Below are 21,322 nucleotides of genomic sequence, written 5' to 3' on the forward strand. Positions count from 1 at the left end.
ACTTGCAATGACTCGGGAAAAAATATGATCTCAGTGGTTCAGAATTTGTTATCTTCAGTTATATAATCGAAGTGAGATTTTTAGCCTCTCCACTTATTCCATCCAATGGCTATGCCGGCGGCTTGGTTTCTAGTTCTGTTTTCCACACGCAAACATTTTACAGAACATCTCTACCTATAATTATAAACAAGCAGGTCTATAAGCTGCTCAATTAATCAGCATCTTCCGCAGTGAAATCAGGCTCAGGAGGCTTCTGCAGCTTTACCAATTCCCTAATCCGTGTGTTCCTGTTCCTGTGTATGGTGCGCAGCGCACTAGCCGCAAACTTCGTGACAAGAAACGCAGCCCCCATGGAGGATGAACTTCCAGTGGTTGACATGGGCACGGCCTCTGCCTCTGCCTCTTCCATCTTCTTCCTCTTGCAGTATCTCCGCCACGCAGCTTGGATAAAGCAAGCAGCCCAAGTCCTCCATTGGTGAGAGTAAAACCTGAACGTGTGCTGCACTTGCCTGCTATGCAGACGCCTGAACTGGCTTGCTACAAACTTCAGCTCCTCTGAGGCCAGCGCAAAGGCCTCTACTTCTGTCAGAGCTTTCACGGTTCTTGTGGAGGACGGGAGGTTCACACCTGATTTTGGATCCAACGCCCATGTCAGAAGCTCTTCACCGCAGAACTCTCCTTCTTTGAGGAGACTGTAGTTGAAGAAACCGCTCCTGCCTCCATCTGTTGTCACACTCTCGAGGCGGCCACGTATGATGAATAGCATCTCGTCTACAGGGTCTCCTTCTCGGACTAAGTAGGTGCTCTCTGTGAACAAACATGGCTTCAGCCGCATGCAGATCGCATCCAGCAGCTTCTCGTCCATGCTCTCAAACAATGGAACCTAATATTCAAAAGGTTCAGTGATCCTCTTAAGAAGTTTGAATAGATAACAGTGGGGAGATCTTACCCTGCGCACTAAAGCCAGACAAAGATGGCGCTTGATGTCTCTCCGGAGATCCTTGGGGAGATTCTGAACGAGATACTCTTCATCTACGCCACGTGTCTCCAGCCATTTATACTGGTCATAGCGTCTCACACGCTGCCTAAGATCTTGTGGTAACATCCTGTGATGCATCCATTGCTCTGAATCACGCCTCTTCACTCTCATTTCTTCCAGCCGGATGGTAAGAGATTGGAGGTATGTCTGTCACAAAGATTTCATATGTTGTTAGACAAGTCCTTACAGAAAATGTATATTGATCATGATGGGTAGCTAAAGTCACCTGCATGTTTCCGATGAGGAGAGCAAAGAGAATCAACCCGGAGATGGCCAGAGTGATGGAGAACATAATCTCCAATGGGTATGTACTGGTTTCAAGCCCTTGTCCTAGTGTACTGTTTGTGCAACCAATGAAAGAAAATAAAGAAAGTGTTATGTATTTATATAGAAACTCAAAGACGAAAGGAGTTAATAATTGGTCACCTCAAGTTCTGAAGGCCCCACCACAAGCAATAACAATACTTTGTGATAAACTTTTGAGAAGAGACAATGCCAGAGGATAAAGCCTGTGTATAAATCCCAAAGTCAAATGGAGGATTAGGATCATCTAACTCAGCGCGGCACTTGGACTGAAGAACAGATTCTTTGGTCTTGTTCCAAACATCATAGCCGTCCATGTTTTGATTCCCACAGTACAAGAAACCTGTTGTGCAAATTTTCTTCCCTGCGTCACTACAAGCCTCCTGCCAACATGCGTCATTGCGTTCTAACGCTAAAAGGTACCAAAACGCTCCAACTATCTGCAACATAAGCAACAGTGATTGAGTCGATTATATAATTCAAACAAATGTAATTTATAAAGAGAACAAAGGTAGGCACTTACATGACTTGCAAGCATATATAACATCAGATAATAAGCAGCACCAGCCCAAGCAGTTTCTGCAAAGACACCTGCTGTCCTTTTCAGTTCAGATGTCAAGGGCAAGACACGAAGAAACCGCGGTATATACTGAACCAAAACAATGAAAAGCAAGGCCTGCTTTGTAGCCAATACATCTGATCCCCTTGACCTTTGCAAGAACCTCCACACTACAATCTTCGCGTGCACACACACACACACAAAGTGAATAAAGTAAATCTCAAAACCAACTACCGAAAAGAATCTAAAGTTACATAACCAACCTGAGGGACAGGAAGTACAGAGAGGAAATCAATGATAAACCACCGCTGCAAATATCTCTTTGCTATCTGCGCAGGATCTATCACAAGCTCACCTCTCCCAAAGACCCTAGACGAGGGTGCAATATAAGCAGTCCTGAGCTGGAGAGCCATGTGAGCGAGATAAAACACGTCGATGAAAGTCCTAAACGTAGTCGCCGTGATAGCCAGCTTCCGGTCAATACCGAGGCACTTGGACTCACCATTGATCACAGGAAGGTAGAAGAAGAAAGGGTCCACGAACACCGAGAGAATACACGAGACAACAAACAGCTTATTGCAGAACAAGAGGGTTTTGTCCTGAGGATCAAATATCTTCTTCTCAGATACTTTGAGGTCTTCAGGGAAGACAGCTCTGTAAACACCGAAACCAAGCGAACGACCTATGGATTTGAGCCCCTTGGAACCTTTTTGGAAACGTTTCTTGAAGGATCCAGATGCGTTGTGGCTTCCTTGAATGGGGTGAAGTGGTCCACTGATACTTGAGGAGTAGTTGTGTTGGCGGGTTAGAGATGATGATGATGGTAGCTTAAAGTCCAGATCATCCACGCTATTATGTATGATCAACAGAGAGCTTTCAGATTACTAAGAAACAATCAACAAGGAGTCATCTAATAAACCAAAAGGATGAACTAACCTCACAAAAGTTTGTGGTTTGCCTGCCATGATTGCTAGTTAGGAACCAGAACTCTCTATAACGGTGAAAGACTAAGTCCACGATCGCTTGCTCTACTGATAAAGAGAGAGAACACAGTTTAGTTATACTGTACTCATGATAGCAAGGCTACATCATCCAGGCATAAGAAAAAGTATTATTATTCTTTTTCAATATATACAACATTCCAAGTTTCAGTTTTGATATATTTTTCAAGATTCCTTGCTCTCTCACCAGAAATGGTAAGCTAGTGAATCAAAAGTTATCTTGATGAATTAATATAATTGAAAACGGTATAAAGTAGAGAGACAAATTAAGAAACATAAATCCGACACGAGCAGAGAAGAGACATGAGCCTGATAAGAACAGTTATAGGAACAGAACAGAAGTGAACTTGCTAAAAGAAGAGAGAAGACAGTTACTTACTTAAAAGCTAATCCATGGCTTTAGACGATTTCCAACGTGACGATGATGGTGAGGGATAACGCTTTGCAGTTTGAGGAAAAAAAGTAAGAAGAAGAAGACACGAAAGTGGGTGTGAAAGCGAGCAGACCAGACAAGTGGTATCTTGCCTTTACCAAAGAAAAAAAAAGAACCAAAGATAAATAAAACTTAAGCAATGAAGAAGAAAGGGAATCGGTGTTTCAAAAAAAAAAAAAAAAAAAAAAAAAGAAAAAAAGAAAGGGAATCTTATAAATGCCGTTTTTACCCTTGATTATTTCAAAAAGTAGATTGGTTCTTTTTTAAAAGTCTCAAAAGTGATGTTTCAAACACAAGATGAGACACCGTCAGTCTGTCCGTCACTAGTCAACTGGTTGGAACTTAAAATAATGTAATTTTTAATTAAATATTTATACTATGAAAAAATGACAAACATGTTGAAGGGCTCCAAAACTTCAAGGTCTGAAGCTGAAATTGAACAATTGTGTTGGATGTGTTTGTCCTACTCCTACTTATTATCTACCAAGTATTTAAGTTTATACTTATGCCACATGTACCTAGATGCATATTATCTACTGCAAAGATGTCATTCAATGGTGTTCTTAAGTTAGATTGTGGTAACAGACAAGCAGTGATGCTATAACATCAAATCAAACGACCATTTCAGCTTCTTGAACACTCGAAGGTATCCCAACCTCCAGTCTCATAGTCGCTCTATACTGTTCAGGCACTTCCGCACCAGCCTGCGCACATATCTCCACAACAGCAGGCGCTTGCCCGTAGAAGCTTCTCAGCTCCCTCTGCATCGGCGGCCCGTTCACATCAGGAACATGCCAAACGTATCTCGGCGGTATCAAATCGTCAAGCACCGCAGACTGCCAACCGTGCTGGCCATTCCTCTGCTGGTGCTTGAACGCGCCACAGTTCTGAGCCTTGTGTCCCGTCGGACCCACGTGGACCTCGGGACAGTACCCGCAGACTCTGACCCTGTACATCCTCATCAGCTTCTTGGCTCCTGCTCTCATCTCTTCCCACGCTTGTAAAGTCTCTTCCGCTAGAGAGACCGTTTCTTCTTCGCTGGAAGGTGGAGTGATTTCTGAGGGAGGTAGCTCGGTTAACAACGGCTCTGGAGGAATGTGAGGCTCTGGATCAGGCAACTCGGTTTCATCTGCGTCGACGAACTCGCTTTTGCCGATGCGGATTATCGGTTTTCTTCTCCTTTTTGCTGGAAGCTCAGGGATCTCAACGCCTCCCTGGATGCAGAGCTCGACTACGGGGGGAACTCGAGGGATGGTGAATCTCTCATCGTGACGAATGCGCTTGCCGAGGCGGTCGTAGAGGTGGTAAGCTTCAAGAGGGACAATCACGTCTTCGAGGACAGAGTTTGTCCATTCATGATGACCTTTCCTTTGAGAAGCACTAGGACCTTTACACGACTTAAACGGATGACCGTAAGGTCCAACGTGGATCTCATTACACCACCTAAGAGACAAAACAAGAACAACACATAACCAAACAGAACAACACATAACAAGAAGAGGAGTTATTATTATATTACCCACAAGCGTTAACACGAACAACTTTCATGAGGCGGTGGAGATTGTTGATCAGTCTGATCCTCGCATTGTACACTTTGTAAGCAAGAGGGACAAGGCTCTTGACGACCATGCCGTTTTTAGGAGGAGGGAGAGGTCTCTTAGGTTTGTCTTTGTTGTTCTTGACTCTCTCCCTCGCGGCTCGTCTCAGGTCCACAATGGGAACCGGGAAGGGCTTCTTCTCTCTCTTTGAGTACTGCTTAGGTGCGTCTGCGTTCTGAGGATGATCACTTCTCACAAGAAAGGGAAGAGCTTTACTCCTTTTACGAAGCACAAGTCTAGAATCTAACTGAAGTCTGCTACTTCCCTGCATCAATACACAACAGTACTTAAGTACTTGAAACTGAACCCTACACAGTACAATCATTATTACACGAACATTTTGTACATGAAGAAACAAAAGTATGGTCTTGTTCAAACAACCAAACACTATAACGAAAAAGAGAAGCAGAGTGGAGTGAATTGGATTGATACTGACTACAGTCTACAGAAGGAAGCTGACCTGAAGAGAAGCTGAGAATCCGAAACAAGACGAGGAGGAGCTGGGATTGAGAAACTGATTCATGGGTATGCCAAAAGGTACAATTTTGGGCCAAAAAGCCGAAAGGGAACCAGTATCTCCCCCTGGGAACAACATACACAAACCAAAATCAATTACAGTCTTTGACGTAAAACGATGAAATTGAGCATGGAGAACGGTTCGAGAAGCTTAAATGAAGAAGAAATCTTACAGGAAAGGGTGGAGTACGTAATCGACATCGTCGACGACTGATGGTTTAAAGCATCGGGAAGATGGAGGAGGATAAGATGAGAGTGGCCTCAGTCTCTGGAGACGAAGAAGATGGCTAATGAGACATCTAAACTAATGGGCTCTTAATGGGCTAACATTGTAGTCTCTTTAAGCCCACGTACATTAACATCTGTTTTACAAATAGAGGTGTGTGTAATCGAACCGGGTTTTAAAAAAAAACAGTCAAGTATTCAACCTTTTCTCATCTTTTTATTTCTTTTCTAATTTTGTTTGAGTTAATCGGATTACATAGCTGTAGATTTTGAATACAATTTTGCTTATATGAGCCAAAATTAAGAAACAGGAAAATACCGAACCAAATTTGGGAAATGAAGGTCTCGGGCTTATTGTAACCAGACATTGAGACACATATCCCTTCCATGAACCTGCACGTGACCGGTGACCATTAAAACAAGGAAAAAAGTTTCCTAGGTACACGTAGGCAAAAATCATCTAATATACGAGAATGTGTCACCAACTGCACGAAATTTATGTTAATATATGTCACATGTACAAAGTAAATAATAATATGGTGACAACATCACAATCAGGTTTAATTGATTTTAAGCTAAGTTAAGGAGTCAATCTGTAATTTATTAAACTTAATGATTTATTATGTTTAATAAACTTAATTGATTTTGTTAATAAACTTAATAATTTATTAAACTTACTTAATAAAATTAATAAATTTATTAAACTTAAAACTTAATCATTTATTACTCCCTCAGTTTTTTTATATTTGACGCTTTAAAGTTGTGCACATAGATTAAGAAACATTTAATTTTCTAAACAAAAACATCATTGTTTACTTAACCACAATTTAACCAATAATTAAATAGAAACTACAATATCATTGGTCATCTAACATTAACTAGTAATAAATTTTACATAGAAAATTGAAAACGTCAAATAATTTGGAACAAAAAAAATTCTTTTAAAACGTCAAATATAAAAAAAACAGAAGGAGTAATAAACTTAATCATTTATTAATAAACTTAATAATTTAATAAACTTATATTAAATTTATTTAGCCTAATAAATTTATTTAAGTAATAAATTATTAGGTTTAAGTTTATTAAATTATTAAGTTTAATAAATTTATTAAGTATAATAAATTTATTAAGTTTATTAAGTTAAAGTTTATTAAATTACTAAGTTTATTAAATTACTAAGTTTATTAATAAAATCAATTAAGTTTGATAATCATTAAGTTTAGTAAATAGCGGATTAACCCCATTAACTTAGCTTAAAATCAATTAAATATGATTGTGATGTTGCTACCATATTATTATTTACTTCGTACATGTGACATGTATTAACATAAACTTCGCGTAGTTATTGGCACATTCTCCTATATTGGATGATTTTCATCGTATTAGTATAAACTTCGCGTACTTAGGAAACTTTTTTCCATAAAACAACAAAAACGAAGCTAAGCTCGTTACAGAGCTGTGTGTTAATAATTGTGACCAAAACCAACACTTTCACATCACTATTGCTTTTACGTTTTTACGGCTCCTCCATCAGCTGATGAGTCATTGATGCATTAAACACACCAGAATCATCCGTGTCAATTTGTAAATGCCAAAAAGTTAAACACACCAAAATCATCCATATTTATAAAGTTTTTTTTTTGGGTGATATTTAAAGCAGGGTAAGTGGTTTGCATGTGACGAGGGGACTGGGTATTTAGTATGGATTTTTATAACCATCCAAGTAAATAAACTTTTTTTTTTTTTGCAAACAAAAAGTAAATAAACTTGGAGGAGAAAAAACTCTAAAACCCAGAAGTCCAGCACCAATGTCCAGAAATCAAGGGAGAGTTTCTAAACAATCTGTATATATTTTAATATTAAATGAAAAGGTGATATGTTTGGTTTCTCTCCTGACATTTCTTGAGATTTATATTTCAACCTCCATTCTCATCTGTCTTTTTTCAATGGACCTAGTTTGAATGGTTTTACTTTTATATATTTGACAGACGACAATGGAGCAAAAGAAACAAAGAGAAATTTGACCCCCAAAAAAAAAAAAATAGGAAACAAAGAGAGATAAAAGAGGCGTTTCTTCAAGACTTCACCAACTAAAAAAAAGGTGCTACTGTTGATAAAGGTTTTAAAAAACAAATTGCTTTTCACTTGACCCAACACCACAATTTAGTGCACAAGTCATTTCCAAACACTGCACAAGTCTCTCTGCTTCCATCTTCATCACTATCACTGCTGTCTCAACCCATTAAAAAAAAGCAGTTTTGCTTTTATTTTATTTCCTTTTCTTTTTTTTTCTTCCTCACAGTCAGAGCAACAACAGCAACATGATGTGTCCTTCTTTTCTGCTTCTTTGTCCTTCTCTGACTTCTTCTTCTCATCTAGCTATTAGAATACTACACGAAACCCATAGTGACAACCTTACTCCTCTCTCTCTCCCTATCTCTTCCCATTCTCTCTTTCAAGAGCTTCCCCTTCCGTGATTCTTTAAGTTCACATCTTGTGTTCATCTGATGATGAATCCAGCTCATGGAAACTTCAACTGTAATCCTGTTGAGGATCCCAAAGTCAGATTTAGGCACCATAGCCTTTTGCAAGACTATCAAGAACTTCATATGGTACCAACTCTTCTTTTTTTTTCCCTTGAGTTTTTAAAACCAGCTTTAGTTTCTTCATCTGCTCGCTACTTGTCTCTAGATCTAAAGGAATTGCTCAAAATTTTCTTGTTCTCACCCTGATCTCTTCTCACAGCTCGAGAAAAGAGAAAGATTGAAACTTTGAGCTTAAACTGTGTATTCTTTTCTATATTAGTCTTGAACTTGATGTGTCAGTATTAGTGATTGTTTCTCTCGTTTCTTAAGATCACTTTGGTTCTGTATATTATTAACGTGTATTGCTGTTTTGTTGGATTACACAAAGGATACTGAAGCAATGAGAAAAAGGTTGGAGACTATGCAAGAGAGAAAGGCAACGCTAATGGCCGAAGTCAGGTACGTGTATACCGACAATTCTTGACACTATATCATCAAGTCCTTGATGTTTCTTTCTCAAGTGTTTATGCCTGCTTTATCAGGTTTCTGCGGCGGAGGTACAGACATTTGAGACAAGACCAACCTGTTAAGAAGGTTAGGGGAAGATCAAATGGTGGGAAGAAGAGTAAGACGCAGTTAGTCCGAGTGGAAGTATCTCCTAATAAGACAAGTGGAGCAGAAACGAAGCATGTTTCACTTCCTGACTTAAACCACTCAGGAGAGGCTCATCATGACGAAACCAAAACCAAAAAAGTTCCATTGTTCGATCTAAACCAGATATCTGTAAGCACTCTTACAGTAGCTTACAAAAGAAACCAAACATGTCTTTACTACTCATTGCAAACCTCATTTAACCATCTCTTCAATTGATTATAGGGAGAAGAAGAGGAAGAGATGAACAATAGCGAAGAGAGAATGAGAGTGGAACAAAGCAGTGCATGCAAGAGAATGAGCAGCATAGAGATGCTGTCTTGCAGGAATGGAGGAGACGGTTCACATAAGAGGAAAAGCTCATGGCAAGATCCTGTTGCAGCTCTTAGAGTTTAAAAGACATCAAAGTCATGTACTATCTTGTAACATAGCTCCACATCAATTTATCTTATCTTCTCCGTTGAAAACATATCCTTGTCCATTCTTGATGTGGCCACTTATACAAGTGACATTTGTATACTAGACATGTGTCGTTCTTACACGAGTAAACAAAATCTACGGAAGTGATCCAAAACTCCAGGAACAAGATCAACGGTCGGGACTGTAGGGGTGGACACAAGGCGGGTACTTCGGGTACTTGCCTTTTTCGACTTGTACTTGACTTATCAGCACTTGTTATTTCGAGTACTTGTTCAAAAATATGTTACTTGCTTTGTTCAATTACTTGCTACATACAAGTATTTATTAATTATTTGGATATATTTCCAACTTTCTAAAAAAATTATTTGATAGATAATATTTTACGAGAGAAGGTTATGAAAGTTTGTTTTATTTACTCGATTTGGTAAAAATACGAGAGTTATTTTATATAAAATAATTGCACCTAACATAAAAAAAAGAAGATGGAATTCAATTAGAAAATATTGTTTACTTCTTACAACAAAGAAATATTTGTTTAGCGCTTTAGTTTTTATAGTTTAGTTTTATTTTTTAGTTGTAAAACAAGTAACGAATAATATAAAGGTGAGTCGTAACTTTTTTTTGTGATACTTGTTATTTGCTTTGTACTTGCAAGTAGCAAAACTTAACGACTTGATACTTGACTTGGCAACGACGAGTACTTGAAAAAACGAGGCTAGTATGAGTCGAGTAGCGGGTATAAGGGCATTATTATTGGTGGGATGAAGAGAGAGAGAAAGAGAATTCCTTGTTTTTTTTTTTCTGTTAGTTGGAGAGTAAGGGACAGCTCTTAATTAGAGATTTTTTCTTTCTCTTTCTTTCTCGGTTCTCACCCTCTCCTCTAAAGGATGCCTTAAGGGACTCCCAATAATGATGCCGTAAGGCAAGTAACTACTATTTATGCTCAGCCCTATCAGGACGTGTTCACACGTGTATAAACAAAGAACGTTTCGTGTAAACTTTAAATTCATTGCCGGACGCCAAAGACATGATGATCTTCTTCTTGTCTGAAACGTAACAAGAAAAGGAAAAAAAAAGCAAGAACCTTTATGGTCGAAGACGTGTTGGCTCCAGAGATACTCGCCAACATCATCTCAAGGCTTACGGTCCAACAACGATGGACGGACCCATGTTCGTGCCAAGGTCAGGAGAAGAAGCCAGATGTGTATGTGCCAAGGTCAGGAGATTTGATATACAAGCTATGAGGATCTGAGTTTCACACACTTGTGTTATGTAATAAAACAGTTAGGTTGTTACTTGTGTTGATATATAACCGGTTCTGTTATGTGTTAAAAGTGTTTTGTGCAGAAGGAAACTGATCTAAGCATCTCTTTTGGTTTCACAAACTTGGAAAAGACCAAAGCATAGAGCTCAAAGCATTCATGTTGTACACACACATGTAGAACTCAAACTTATATGAGAATACAGAGAGTTCTTGTTGACATTAACTACTATCGACCACTACAATTCTTGTAGAGAAATTAAAAAAAAGAAGACCACTTTTGACAGTAGAAAAAACCTAGAAAAGAAGAGAGAGCAGGAAAGAGGAGACAAGGCAAGCAGTCATGTGGAAGGAGCCTGACAAAAGTGTTGCAGAAGCTGATGTGGTGGTGCGAGCCCTTCTGTATCCTCCTCCTCCCCTTTTTCTTATAAAAACTCCAAGCTTCCTCGTTTGACCAGCTTCGTCCTCTTCACGACCTGAACATAGAAGAAAGGACTGAGACAAGAACAGAAGCAAGATGATAGATATCCAGTGGTTATAAAAAGATTATAATTAAATATTCACAACCCATAAAACTTCAAAATATAACAATAGCCAAAATATTATATTATCAGTACTTTAGATTTTAAAAATAATGAGACAAAAACACAAAATAATAAATCCCAAACATTATCTATGTATTCTCGTAGACTATATTTATATTATGTTTATTATTTTCCAAGGTTTTAGTTTTTCATGCTTCCATATATATTTTAATATTTTTAGTTAATTTTCATTTTCTAATTTATATAATATTTAATATTTTAGTTTTAAATATAGTATTTTGATAACATTTATGATTTTACGGATAAATTCATTATGAGCATAAACTCATTTGTGATTTTGATTTTGGTCATGTACAAATATAAATTGATTTATTTTAGGATAGTAATATGATTGTTTAATATTAAATATATATATATATATATATATATAAAATGCTTAACATAAGTATATAATTTATATTTTATTACACATTTTCAATTTTCAATGATACTTTACTTTTAATCTAAACTTTAATATTTTACTTATATGTATTTGAATCAATATTTTCAATAAAAATCCAAAAAATGGCTCTAATATTAATCATTAAAATCATAAAGTAAATATAAGATAAATGTAGTTATGATATTATCGGTAGATATTATTAATATCAATTGTTAATATCTATTTATTAATTAAATGCCATAAATATCATGATAAATATATATAGTAAATATATTTTAAAAATAATAGTATATATGTCGGTAGAATAGTTTAATGTTTATTGATTATATATTTATCTTAAATATCATGATAAATACATATATATAAATAAAATTTAAATAATAATAGTAATTAAATTAATAACTTATCCTAAAATTATGGAGAAGATGATAAATCAGCAAAATTATTTCATAAATAATAGTATAAATTTGAGTTTTTAAATAACAAGTTTGTATTTGGTTGGATTCCAATAATTTCCAAAATCCAAAATTTATTTTTCTTTTTTTTTTGGCAACTGAAATTGATTAAAACTAAAAGTTTAAGAGATACAAAATCTTGTACTAAGAACGTAAGGAGATCTGCAAGCCTCCAAAATCCAAAATATCATATCTTAAAAAAAAATTGTCGGGAGACTTCAGAATGACAAATACTCGGGCGATTCAATTTATCTGGGCTCTCATCTAAGAGAAAGACACAAATGATCAAACATTCCAATGTAAATATCTGAAGCAACAAAGTTTATAGGGGTCTCAGGTCTGAACAACAATCAACTGAACACTATCTGAGACCGTAAAACAAAAATGCAAAGGTCAAAAAAGTAAAGGATAAGAGTTTCAGAAGAATACTAAAAAAGGAGATGAACACCTTCCCACAACAACACAAAGAAGTGAGAATAATGTCATAATAAAAGAGCTTAATAAAGAAGACCAAAACTCCCACAAGTTTTCTTGTTGGAAACTATCTTTGAGTTCTGTCCTTCAAGCTTACAACACACACAACACTCATCGCACAAGGCCTTGGTTCCTTTACAGATTCCGACAAGCCTCGACGTCTGCAGCCTGTGAGGCCAACAGAGACTTCCCCTGCTCGCTAGATTCCACAATGCGCACAGCTGCATCAACCACCGCCTTCTGGAACCTATCATCCTCCATCTTTCCAAGGACCTCTTTAACAAATTTGAAATCCACACCACCAGCAACAATCAGCTTCCCAACAATCTCACCAAAGTTGTTTGGTGCCTTGGGGAGATCGATTCCAACGTCGTCCAGCATAGCACCGAACATCAAGCACCCAGTTTCAAGATCCTTGGGTGTGACCACCTTCTTGGATAGCAAATACACCAATAGACTAGCGATGGGCTCAACAACAGGTGGGTTTCTCTCGAGGGCCAGAGTAATTGCTTCATTCACAAACTCTGCGTGATAAGAAGGCGACGCAAGGTCCACCAAACACTGCATAGCTTCATCAAGAAGTCGGAGATCGAAATATTCCTCGAGAAGCGACTTTGTTTTGCTCTTGAGAACTTCCTCGCTCAACTTGGGAGCAGCACTGGCCTGTGGTTTCTCTACCGGAACCGGTACAGCCACAGGTGCAGCTCGCTGAACCGGCTGTTCTGCTGGGCGTGAACTACTGCCCTGTAACAGGGCACTTGTCTTACCACTCATGAACCCGCTGCTTCCTTGAGGCAACAGCCTCGTGTTCATTGAGGTGGACTTGCCCATTGCTGGAGAATGCAGAGATCCTCCTGGCCCGTCGCGTCTAGACATTGACCTTGTCCTGGGTACCTCCCAGTTATCATTGTCCCCCACAGGCGCTCCTGGCATCCTTCGCGTCCCAGGCATACCAGGCATCAAGCCACCTGCACCAGGTCGTCCTCCAGGGTAGATAGGGCCATGACTCAGAGGCCCACTACTAGAAGCCATACCCTTTCTCATGTTTGCAGTGGCGCCTGGTCGGAGACCCATATTCTTCTCAGCGTCAGAATGGATTTCTGTTATAGTCTTTGCTTTCATCTGCACAAGAACACTAGAACCGTTAAACAATGAAGTAACTTTTAAAATTGAATCATTAGATTTTGAAGGCTAGATACCTCTTCACGCCTTGGAACCCATCCATCAGAGCGCAAATCAATGATATTCTGAACCATGAATCTCAGACGCAGTTCCAGCTGAGGATTCTTTGACAGATCCTGCAGGCGTTTGAAATACGCATCATTGATACGTTTTGACTTCATGCTTCCATCAAGCTGTTTCCCAATGGTTTTGAAGAAATGGCAAATAGCTTCAACATTCTCCTCTGCTGGACACGCTTTCTCATCAGCCCCCAGAAGCTCCTATGCTCAGGAAAAAGATAATAAAAGGTTAACACATATACTACCAAAGCAAACAAAAAATGTTTTAAGAAAATGTGTGGGAGCTAACCTGAACGATGTGATGAACAATCTTTTCTGGAACCATCTTCTGCTTTAGAAGCTCACCAATCAGACGAATGTTTCCTAGAGTCTTGAGCTTCAGCAACTTCTCTTTGTCGCTACGCTCAGCCTCCTGATCTGGAGCACTCATCTGTTTAAGCTCCTCCCTCAGATTGGAAGCGCCTTCAAACGCCTCTTGACAGATGTTCAGCAGAACCCTCTTGAATGTGATCTCCTTACCCCCAGGCTTTTCGGGTGGGAAGGTGGGCAGCTTGTCGTTGATGTCAGAGCACAACTCAGCGTACATTGGGCAGAAAGTCGGCTCAAGGACGGCTTTGTCAAAGATAAGATTTATCACACCCTACAAATGAAAGAGAACAACACTCGTTAGCTACGTGAAGAACCTGGATGATTTAAACAAGACTTTACTTATACTCACCGTCAGGATATCAGCAGATGTGATGCCAGCGTCAATGAGTTGGCCCTTGAGAAGATCATACTTCTCAGGGGTAAGCTTGTTCAGTATCCTAGATAAGAAAAGGATTTGTTTGTCAGTGTGCAAGCACGATATAATGATTCCATGTCGACAGTAAAGTCTAGAACAGGCATTACCCTTTGACAGTCTTCAGGACACGTTCATTTTCAGAAAGGTTTCCTCTTCTAGCTGACCAGGCTACTTCAGCTTTGACGAGGACAGGAGCTGGTCCACCCTGCTTCCACACGATATACATGTAAGAAAGTAAAATGACAAGGATATAGGAGAGAAAAAAACACATTAATTTATTAAACAATTACCCCTTGGTTGGATGATGTTTGCCCCCTAGGTTGGCCTTGACGATTATATTGGTTTGCTTCAACATACCTGGAATCTCTAGCTTCACGGAGATTCTCCCATGATCTTTCCTCCCCAGAGGGTGGTGGTTGAGCAGGTAAACGGCTGCGCCAATTGCGAGTGTCTGGCTCAGAGAAGCGACTTGCGGATTGAACTGGAGCCTGGAGCATTAAGATAACAGATCTGTGTTAGAGCTCATGATACTACTGGAGGAAAAAATAGAAAAATAATGTTCCAACAAAAAAACATACCACATTGCTTACGACAGTTTCTCCACGTGCCCAGGTCTGTTCCTCACCGAACAGTTCTAGTTCAGTTTCCCGTTTGACTTTCAGAATTTCATCAGAGAGTTGAGCGGTCTGTGAATATACAGAGACGTCAGTAACCTCAAATAAACAAAAAAAAAAGGGCTCAAACAAGACCAGCCCTGATTCTGCTCACCTCTTTAAGTTCCAGAAGCTGTTCACGGGTGTACTTCACACGTTCACGGCCATCGAACCTCGAGTCTCCACCCTGAAACCAAAAACATAACCGAGGATGAATCTTCACTAACGAAGACTCAATAAACAAAAAAAAAAAACACAAAGGAAAAGAGCCAAAAATGCTAAGTACATAACTAAGAGATGAATTATTCGTGAATTCTTAGGCTAAGATGATTATGAATAAAAAGAAATGTCAATAGGTCCTTTATGAGCAGATAGCAGCTAACATAATGCCCACCTAAAAGCCTACATATCGTTTTACGTCCATATTTACAGCAGCTACACATACTTGCGTGCGCCACTAAGAATCAGGACAACACAAATCGCTTACTTATGAAGTTTAATTACACATGATTCTAATGTGGTCGGAAAGCATCCAATATCCAACATGAGTTCAGATGTAATTTTATTACACAAGGCAGTGAAACTCGCAAATCAACACACTAATTAGCTGAAGTAATATACAGTAGCTAATTATGTATGTTGCAGACACGTGATTCCATGTGGTCGGGGCTCATCTAATATCCAACATAAGCTCGGCAAAAAAGAAACTAAATCCCATGAGAAAAAGAAGACCCTAGATCCAGAATCTAGAGGGGAAGCTAAAAAAAAAAGAAGGTACCTTGAAGGGGAAAGAGGAAGCAGGAGCACCGCCATGAGGACGAAGGAGAGGTAGATCGGAAGAGGAAAGAGATCCAAAGGAGATGGACGAAGAAGAGGATGAGGAACCAAAGATTCTGTTTCCTCTACCACCACCAGGTCTCAAGCTCAAAACCGACTGATCGCCCTGCTGCATACCGAGATCTATAACACCTGAGATCGGATCGAAAATCTCCAAACAAAAAAGAACAACGAAACGATAGAAGAAGCTCTTCTCAGCGACGATGAATCGCTGAATCCGAGATTCAAAGAGAATCAACGGAAAGAGATCGGCTTTTGTGTGCGTTGTCTCTCTTTCTCTCCTTGTCGAAGAAGAGATTGAGATGATTAGAAGAAGAAGTCGAGAAGGAGACACAATCCCTTCTCTTTATTACCGTCTTTTTCCTCTCTTTTTTCCTTACCGAACCATATAGCCTTTTTGTTTTTTTTTGTCTGTTAAAATTACTGTTGTGTCCTTGCTTTGTTTTTAGTTCCGTCACCTAACATACATTGGTTTTTCCGTCATTATACTTCTAAGCATTTCTAGTTTAGCCTTAGCACAATGTGAAAAGGTGAATGGAGCTGCCCTGGCTCGCGTACACCACCAGCAAGTCAACAAGTACACTTTGTTCTTCTAATCATGAAAGACTTCACCGAGAACTAGTAATCTTGCAAGTTGCAGTTCCACATCTCAGTATCTTTAATTACAACCAACTGTCTGTAACAAACTAAAGAGGCATTTGTTGACACAACGCAGAGATAAAATGAAACAACTTAAAGCGTTTATAAACTCCTCCTTGCGTTTTTAATAATATACTCTTCTCCTGTTGATGCAAATGTTCTCCTGAGTTTACATTCTTCATGAGATTGAGAAGTCGGCAGGCCGGGGAATGTCGACATCCTCGAACTCGTTATCATCTGCACAAGAAATAATGAGACGTGACTAATCATGTCACTCATACATTCAACGAATGCAAATACCATATCCTCAAACAGTTGTGTGTAACAATGTTAGGCTAAATATAAGACTGATGGGATACAAACAGGAATCAGATTCAGCATCCAGCCACAAAAGGGTTTAGAAAGACTGCAACTCTCCATACAAATCTCTAGAGTTTGAAGGGTTGGTTCACAAACATATAGAATAGTTGTGGTTACTAGTTAACCTAAATGTATATTCAATTACGAGTGGTCCGTGTTACCTGTATGCCACTAAGTTGCTGAATTTCACATAGTTACTATAAGGAGCATAGAAAAAATGAGGTATAACCTTTTCTCAAAGTCAGAGCCACGACTGCATCGTTCTCAACCTGAACAACAAAACAATGAATATAGCAAACAAGTCACAACCACAACTTTCTTAAAATATGCAATCGGAAGCAGTGTCTATATGATTAAGATAGCTCTTCCTTAGAACTGAACAATGGTTATTCAGTCTCTAACACTGACATATATGAGGAGACAACAGTCAAACGTTTGATACCTTCTGCTCAGCTAGAGATTTCGAATCCTCTAATACTTCTTCAGTAGACAATAAGACCAGACGCTGGTTACTAACTGGTTGCTCAATGAGGGTGAACAGTTTCTGCTTCACATCCAAAACAGTCTCGGTCGGATCGCATTGGATAAAGTAAGTGGCTTTCGTGCGCTTCACACGAATATACATTGCCTGCAAAACAAGATCAACGCACACTAATCAATACCCTATAACCAACATGGCCAGATTCAAATTCTCAGCTCAAAAAGCTCTTAACTTTCCCAGTTAAATAAAAACAAAGAATGAAACCAACCAAGTAAAAAGATGTATGTAATACCATGGCAAGAAACTGGCTTCTTTTATTGGTGGCTTGTTTGACTTTTAGGTTTAAGAATATTGTCGGTCACGAACCCGCTAAAAGAGACGGAGTGTTTCTTATATCTAACTCTTTAAAACTCCCACATCGGTAACGAAACAAACATGGGAGGCACGAGAAGCAGTATAAAAGAAGATGCCAAGGGACTCGCCAAATCATACCTTTCTCGGCCTTTTGGCTAAGATCAAGTGTAGTATCTGTTCTTATCAGTTTAATATCTGATATGTGGCCCATCGGGTCACACGATATTAACTTTATTTTTTGAGGGAGAAGGCCCGTTAAGATAGCTTGCTATCTGAGCTTTCAAGAGTCGCCCATGCGTTGCACTACTGCACGGGCCGGCTCAACCCGCCAATTTTACAGTTTAATTTTTTGGCCCCGCGGCTTATAGGATTTTAAACTTCTTATCCCTGATTAATCTGATTTGTACTTTTAACCCATTCAACTGATTAATTATTCGAAATGGGCTAATGGGCCTACGTGACTGTATTTAAGTGCTGAAAGTGGACAAAACTAAACTGCTTTAGCTTTGCTTACAGTTGTTGTCCTAAACCGCGTTAAATTTCGAATCATCCTCGATCTCGTCGTCTCTTGTTTTCTGATCTCATTAAGTGAATCCGGAGAGAGAGAGAGATAGAGGATGGTGGAGAGAACGATGAGTCTAGGGTTTGGAGCCAACGGAGAACCCTCAGGGGTCAGAGAAACAATGTGGGCGCAGCAAGAGCTTCTTCAGAAGATCAGTCAAGAGCTTGACGATGAGCGCGAAGCCTCGTCATCAGCTGCTTCTGAGGCCTTGTCGATGATCCTGCGCCTCCAGGGAGAGAAAGCAGCGTTGGAGATGGAGACCAGTCAGTACAAGAGGATGGCGGAGGAGAAGATGTGCCACGCGGAGACTTCTCTGACGCTCTTCGAAGATCTGATTTACAATAAGGAGATGGAGATCGCGTCTCTCGAGTTTCAGGTTCAGGCTTACAGATGTAAACTGCTTAGCGTAGGGATCTCTGATCCAGCTGTCGTGGAGAACAAGTTCCCGCAAAATCTCGTCTTCTTTGGCGATACCTCTCGTGGTGTGAGGAAGATGAAGCGTAATCTATCGGTAAAAGCTTTCTCTTTTCATGTTTTGAGAGATTGAGGAGTTCAATATCTTGTCTGTTGCAGAGTCCTTTCGATGGCATGAGCAGTGAGAGAAGGAGCCTGCTTCTGTCTGATAGCAATGGTGACAGTTCTTTATCTCCTGGTGAAGACTTGAGTGCTTACTGGGAAGAGATGAAGAGAATAGACGAGCATGTTCGAGAAATTTCAGACACAAGAGATTCTCCCAAGGAGTCTAAATGGCCTTTGCTTAGGCGCAAGTCTATGTCCCATGCGTTGGTTTCACAGGTCAGCAATACTATACTCAAGTCAGCCAAGAGTGATGTCAGTTCGATAATGGAGAGGATGAAGAACCCTGATAGATTCTCTGCTGCCAAAGATGCTTCGTCTCCGAATCTCCGTGACATCTTCAAGGTTCCGAGGACAAAGGAAAGCCTTACAATCATCTCGGAAGAAGAGGAAATCGAAGAAAGAAATGTAAGTGATAATGTTATGTGCTAGAACAAATTGGTCAAGTGCTAATAATGCGTAGAAGGAATCACAGGTTAGAGGGGAGATGGTGAGTAGTAATTACGAAAGGGAATTGAGTAAGCCGCCGCCAAGCATCGAGGAAGAACATATGAGTTTGCTTAAGGAGATTCGAGATCAGCTCAATGTAATGCAGTCAGAGATGAGAAGCTTAAGATCAGAACTGCATCAAACTCAACCTGTGTCTCATCTTGAGGAGGATCCAGCCCTTAACTCAATTCAAGCGGTAATCACTGCTCCTTCTACGCTCCTTCTACTTGGTGAGAGATGTCTGAATAATATTCAGAACGTATTGAACATTTTGTTTTGTTTCTTGTGCAGGCAATGATTCACTTCTGGATCTAGAAGCTACAATGCCTGGGAGTGGTTCTAGTTTCCCATACAGACCCATTTGTATGTTTACGTAAACCTTCTAAGAGGAACTTAAAAGGATGTAAAAAGAAACTGATAGATTTGTATGTAACTCCATTGGCATTGTGAAAACAAAATCTTTAAATCTCTCATGAAGTATCTAAAGTTGGTCCACAAAGGCTAGGATGTCATGTTAGTTAGCTGTTGCAGAAAATGCAGGAAGGGTTATCAAGATCAAGAGTGGTGCCTCTCAAACATTTGAAGTGGTAGACATGACCACAAGCCAGCACGCACGCTCCTTGTAAGCTGCGCAAAGAAGCATTAGGTCGTTCTGGATCAGAGGCTAGATCTCTGTCGCATAAATCGCACGAGTGTCCAACTTCCTCAGCATCAAACACCTTGTCAAGCTCTGCGAAAAATCCCCAAAAAAAAATTCAAACATAAGAAGAGAGCAGATAGCTCTCACTCAAGTATTGAATAGATTATTACCATCGCGAATCTGCGGTTTACTCGGATCCTGAGCGTTCGCAGTCTTCTCGAGAAGATGCTGGACCTCTTTAGAGAGCTTTTGAAGATGATGAGATGAAGTGGAAACAGATGATGATCCTGACGCTTTGAGCTCAGAAGTGGCTTTCTCAATCTTCTCTTGAAGCTTCAAGAGCATCTCTCTACTTCCATCGTCTCCTTTTGAATCCATGTTTCGCACAAGTCGACGAAACTTCTGTAATCTAAGACGGTCGAGCAAACAATTAAAAAGAAAAAACGTTTGACTTTGTATAATGCGAGAAGGAGCTGTGTTAGGCTGTTGAAACTTGTGTAACAAGATATTACGTTTACGAAGCAAAGTACAATTAGGGTTCAAACCCAAGGAACCATTAGAACCCACAAAGAAAAATCGAAACTTTATGGATCGCAATGAAGAAATCAATCAAACGACGTTTATCAGAAATCAAAATCGAAAAAAAAGAGAAGGAAAGAGTTGGACGAGAGAAATCGAAGAACCTGTGGTGGTGTATATCAACGAACAGTGTTGAAAAGGGAGGGATTTATGTTGCTGCTGCTGTTGCTTTGGAGTGAAATATATATGTTTAAACAAGCTATAATCGACAACTCGTATCTATGTATCTCCACATAACTAAGATTTTTTTTTTAATTAAGTGACTAAGGGGATCTGACACCTAGGCTGAAAACGTAGGCTGCTAACACGAGGCTAATCTAGATTCACTTATGTGGAGGCCAGAATATCCATGTATATTAAAAAAAAATTAAGGGATTACAAAAAAACAGAGTTCTCATCAATGTTCAATCTAGGCATGCCGGTCTGGTTTATTCGGATAGTACGGGTCGGTTATTTCGGAACTCAGTTAGTTCAGAATTATGTTAGTTTAGGTCGGTCAAAATTTCACCAAAGTAACCGAAAAAGTTCGGTTATGTTTGGTTCGGTTAATTTGGTCCTAAAATATTTTACCAAAGTTTTTGTTTTGCGGTTAATTCGGTTAAATTTTCGGTTTAAATTAAAAAAAATCAAAAATTAGTTAATTTCTGTTAGTTGTTATTTCGGTTTGTATTTTGGTTAGT

The 21,322-nt window shown here is 39.3% G+C and overlaps 8 protein-coding genes across 14 annotated transcripts; 2 read left to right on the plus strand and 6 right to left on the minus strand.

The window, feature by feature from the left end:
• Positions 1 to 8: 8 nt before the first annotated feature.
• LOC106326694 (probable cyclic nucleotide-gated ion channel 5) lies at positions 9 to 3,474 on the minus strand. 5 transcript variants are annotated; one of them, XM_013764606.1, is made up of 8 exons: positions 3,282 to 3,474; positions 2,838 to 2,932; positions 2,165 to 2,750; positions 1,866 to 2,078; positions 1,466 to 1,782; positions 1,266 to 1,377; positions 950 to 1,186; positions 9 to 883 (listed from the first exon to the last, which is right to left on the minus strand). In XM_013764606.1, exons 2-8 carry the CDS (start codon positions 2,864 to 2,866, stop codon positions 212 to 214), a joined length of 2,166 nt encoding a protein of 721 aa, XP_013620060.1. In that variant the 5' UTR covers positions 2,867 to 2,932; positions 3,282 to 3,474; the 3' UTR covers positions 9 to 211. The 5 variants fall into 5 exon arrangements, with proteins under 5 accessions (XP_013620060.1, XP_013620063.1, XP_013620061.1 ...); XM_013764609.1 differs by having other exon boundaries at positions 2,838 to 2,929; positions 3,282 to 3,441; XM_013764607.1 differs by having other exon boundaries at positions 2,838 to 2,984; positions 3,282 to 3,441.
• A 357-nt stretch (positions 3,475 to 3,831) lies between these two features.
• On the minus strand, positions 3,832 to 5,733 carry LOC106327865 (APO protein 2, chloroplastic). Its single transcript, XM_013766158.1, has 4 exons — positions 5,623 to 5,733; positions 5,394 to 5,515; positions 4,855 to 5,198; positions 3,832 to 4,778 (listed from the first exon to the last, which is right to left on the minus strand). The coding sequence occupies exons 1-4, from the start codon at positions 5,648 to 5,650 to the stop codon at positions 3,947 to 3,949; spliced, it is 1,326 nt and encodes a 441-aa protein (XP_013621612.1). The 5' UTR covers positions 5,651 to 5,733; the 3' UTR covers positions 3,832 to 3,946.
• Positions 5,734 to 7,913: 2,180 nt separating this feature from the next.
• LOC106324932 lies at positions 7,914 to 9,389 on the plus strand. The gene is made up of 4 exons (XM_013762937.1): positions 7,914 to 8,286; positions 8,588 to 8,658; positions 8,742 to 8,982; positions 9,076 to 9,389. The coding sequence occupies exons 1-4, from the start codon at positions 8,182 to 8,184 to the stop codon at positions 9,244 to 9,246; spliced, it is 588 nt and encodes a 195-aa protein (XP_013618391.1). The 5' UTR covers positions 7,914 to 8,181; the 3' UTR covers positions 9,247 to 9,389.
• A 1,273-nt stretch (positions 9,390 to 10,662) lies between these two features.
• Positions 10,663 to 11,053, minus strand: LOC106323363 (the record flags this gene model as incomplete). Its single annotated transcript, XM_013761503.1, has 1 exon — positions 10,663 to 11,053. A coding segment is annotated over one exon (225 nt), but the record flags the coding sequence as incomplete, so codon positions are not given.
• Positions 11,054 to 12,244: 1,191 nt separating this feature from the next.
• LOC106326871 (eukaryotic translation initiation factor) lies at positions 12,245 to 16,324 on the minus strand. The gene is made up of 9 exons (XM_013764821.1): positions 15,904 to 16,324; positions 15,241 to 15,312; positions 15,051 to 15,158; positions 14,763 to 14,960; positions 14,580 to 14,677; positions 14,407 to 14,494; positions 13,978 to 14,328; positions 13,647 to 13,889; positions 12,245 to 13,569 (listed from the first exon to the last, which is right to left on the minus strand). Exons 1-9 carry the CDS (start codon positions 16,075 to 16,077, stop codon positions 12,583 to 12,585), a joined length of 2,319 nt encoding a protein of 772 aa, XP_013620275.1. The 5' UTR covers positions 16,078 to 16,324; the 3' UTR covers positions 12,245 to 12,582.
• A 255-nt stretch (positions 16,325 to 16,579) lies between these two features.
• LOC106326875 lies at positions 16,580 to 17,834 on the minus strand. 3 transcript variants are annotated; one of them, XM_013764825.1, is made up of 4 exons: positions 17,735 to 17,834; positions 17,404 to 17,589; positions 17,191 to 17,230; positions 16,580 to 16,838 (listed from the first exon to the last, which is right to left on the minus strand). In XM_013764825.1, the coding sequence occupies exons 1-4, from the start codon at positions 17,735 to 17,737 to the stop codon at positions 16,780 to 16,782; spliced, it is 288 nt and encodes a 95-aa protein (XP_013620279.1). In that variant the 5' UTR covers positions 17,738 to 17,834; the 3' UTR covers positions 16,580 to 16,779. The 3 variants fall into 3 exon arrangements, with proteins under 3 accessions (XP_013620279.1, XP_013620278.1, XP_013620280.1); XM_013764824.1 differs by having other exon boundaries at positions 17,711 to 17,829; XM_013764826.1 differs by lacking the exon at positions 17,735 to 17,834 and adding an exon at positions 17,675 to 17,700.
• A 579-nt stretch (positions 17,835 to 18,413) lies between these two features.
• On the plus strand, positions 18,414 to 19,894 carry LOC106326872. Its single transcript, XM_013764822.1, has 4 exons — positions 18,414 to 18,869; positions 18,932 to 19,342; positions 19,410 to 19,619; positions 19,715 to 19,894. The coding sequence occupies exons 1-4, from the start codon at positions 18,414 to 18,416 to the stop codon at positions 19,736 to 19,738; spliced, it is 1,101 nt and encodes a 366-aa protein (XP_013620276.1). The 3' UTR covers positions 19,739 to 19,894.
• A 16-nt stretch (positions 19,895 to 19,910) lies between these two features.
• Positions 19,911 to 20,869, minus strand: LOC106326874. Its single transcript, XM_013764823.1, has 3 exons — positions 20,747 to 20,869; positions 20,234 to 20,472; positions 19,911 to 20,153 (listed from the first exon to the last, which is right to left on the minus strand). Exons 2-3 carry the CDS (start codon positions 20,439 to 20,441, stop codon positions 19,942 to 19,944), a joined length of 420 nt encoding a protein of 139 aa, XP_013620277.1. The 5' UTR covers positions 20,442 to 20,472; positions 20,747 to 20,869; the 3' UTR covers positions 19,911 to 19,941.
• Positions 20,870 to 21,322: the final 453 nt, after the last annotated feature.

Source organism: Brassica oleracea, chromosome C2, assembly GCF_000695525.1.
Source record: "Brassica oleracea var. oleracea cultivar TO1000 chromosome C2, BOL, whole genome shotgun sequence".
NCBI classification, from domain to species: Eukaryota; Viridiplantae; Streptophyta; class Magnoliopsida; order Brassicales; family Brassicaceae; genus Brassica; species Brassica oleracea.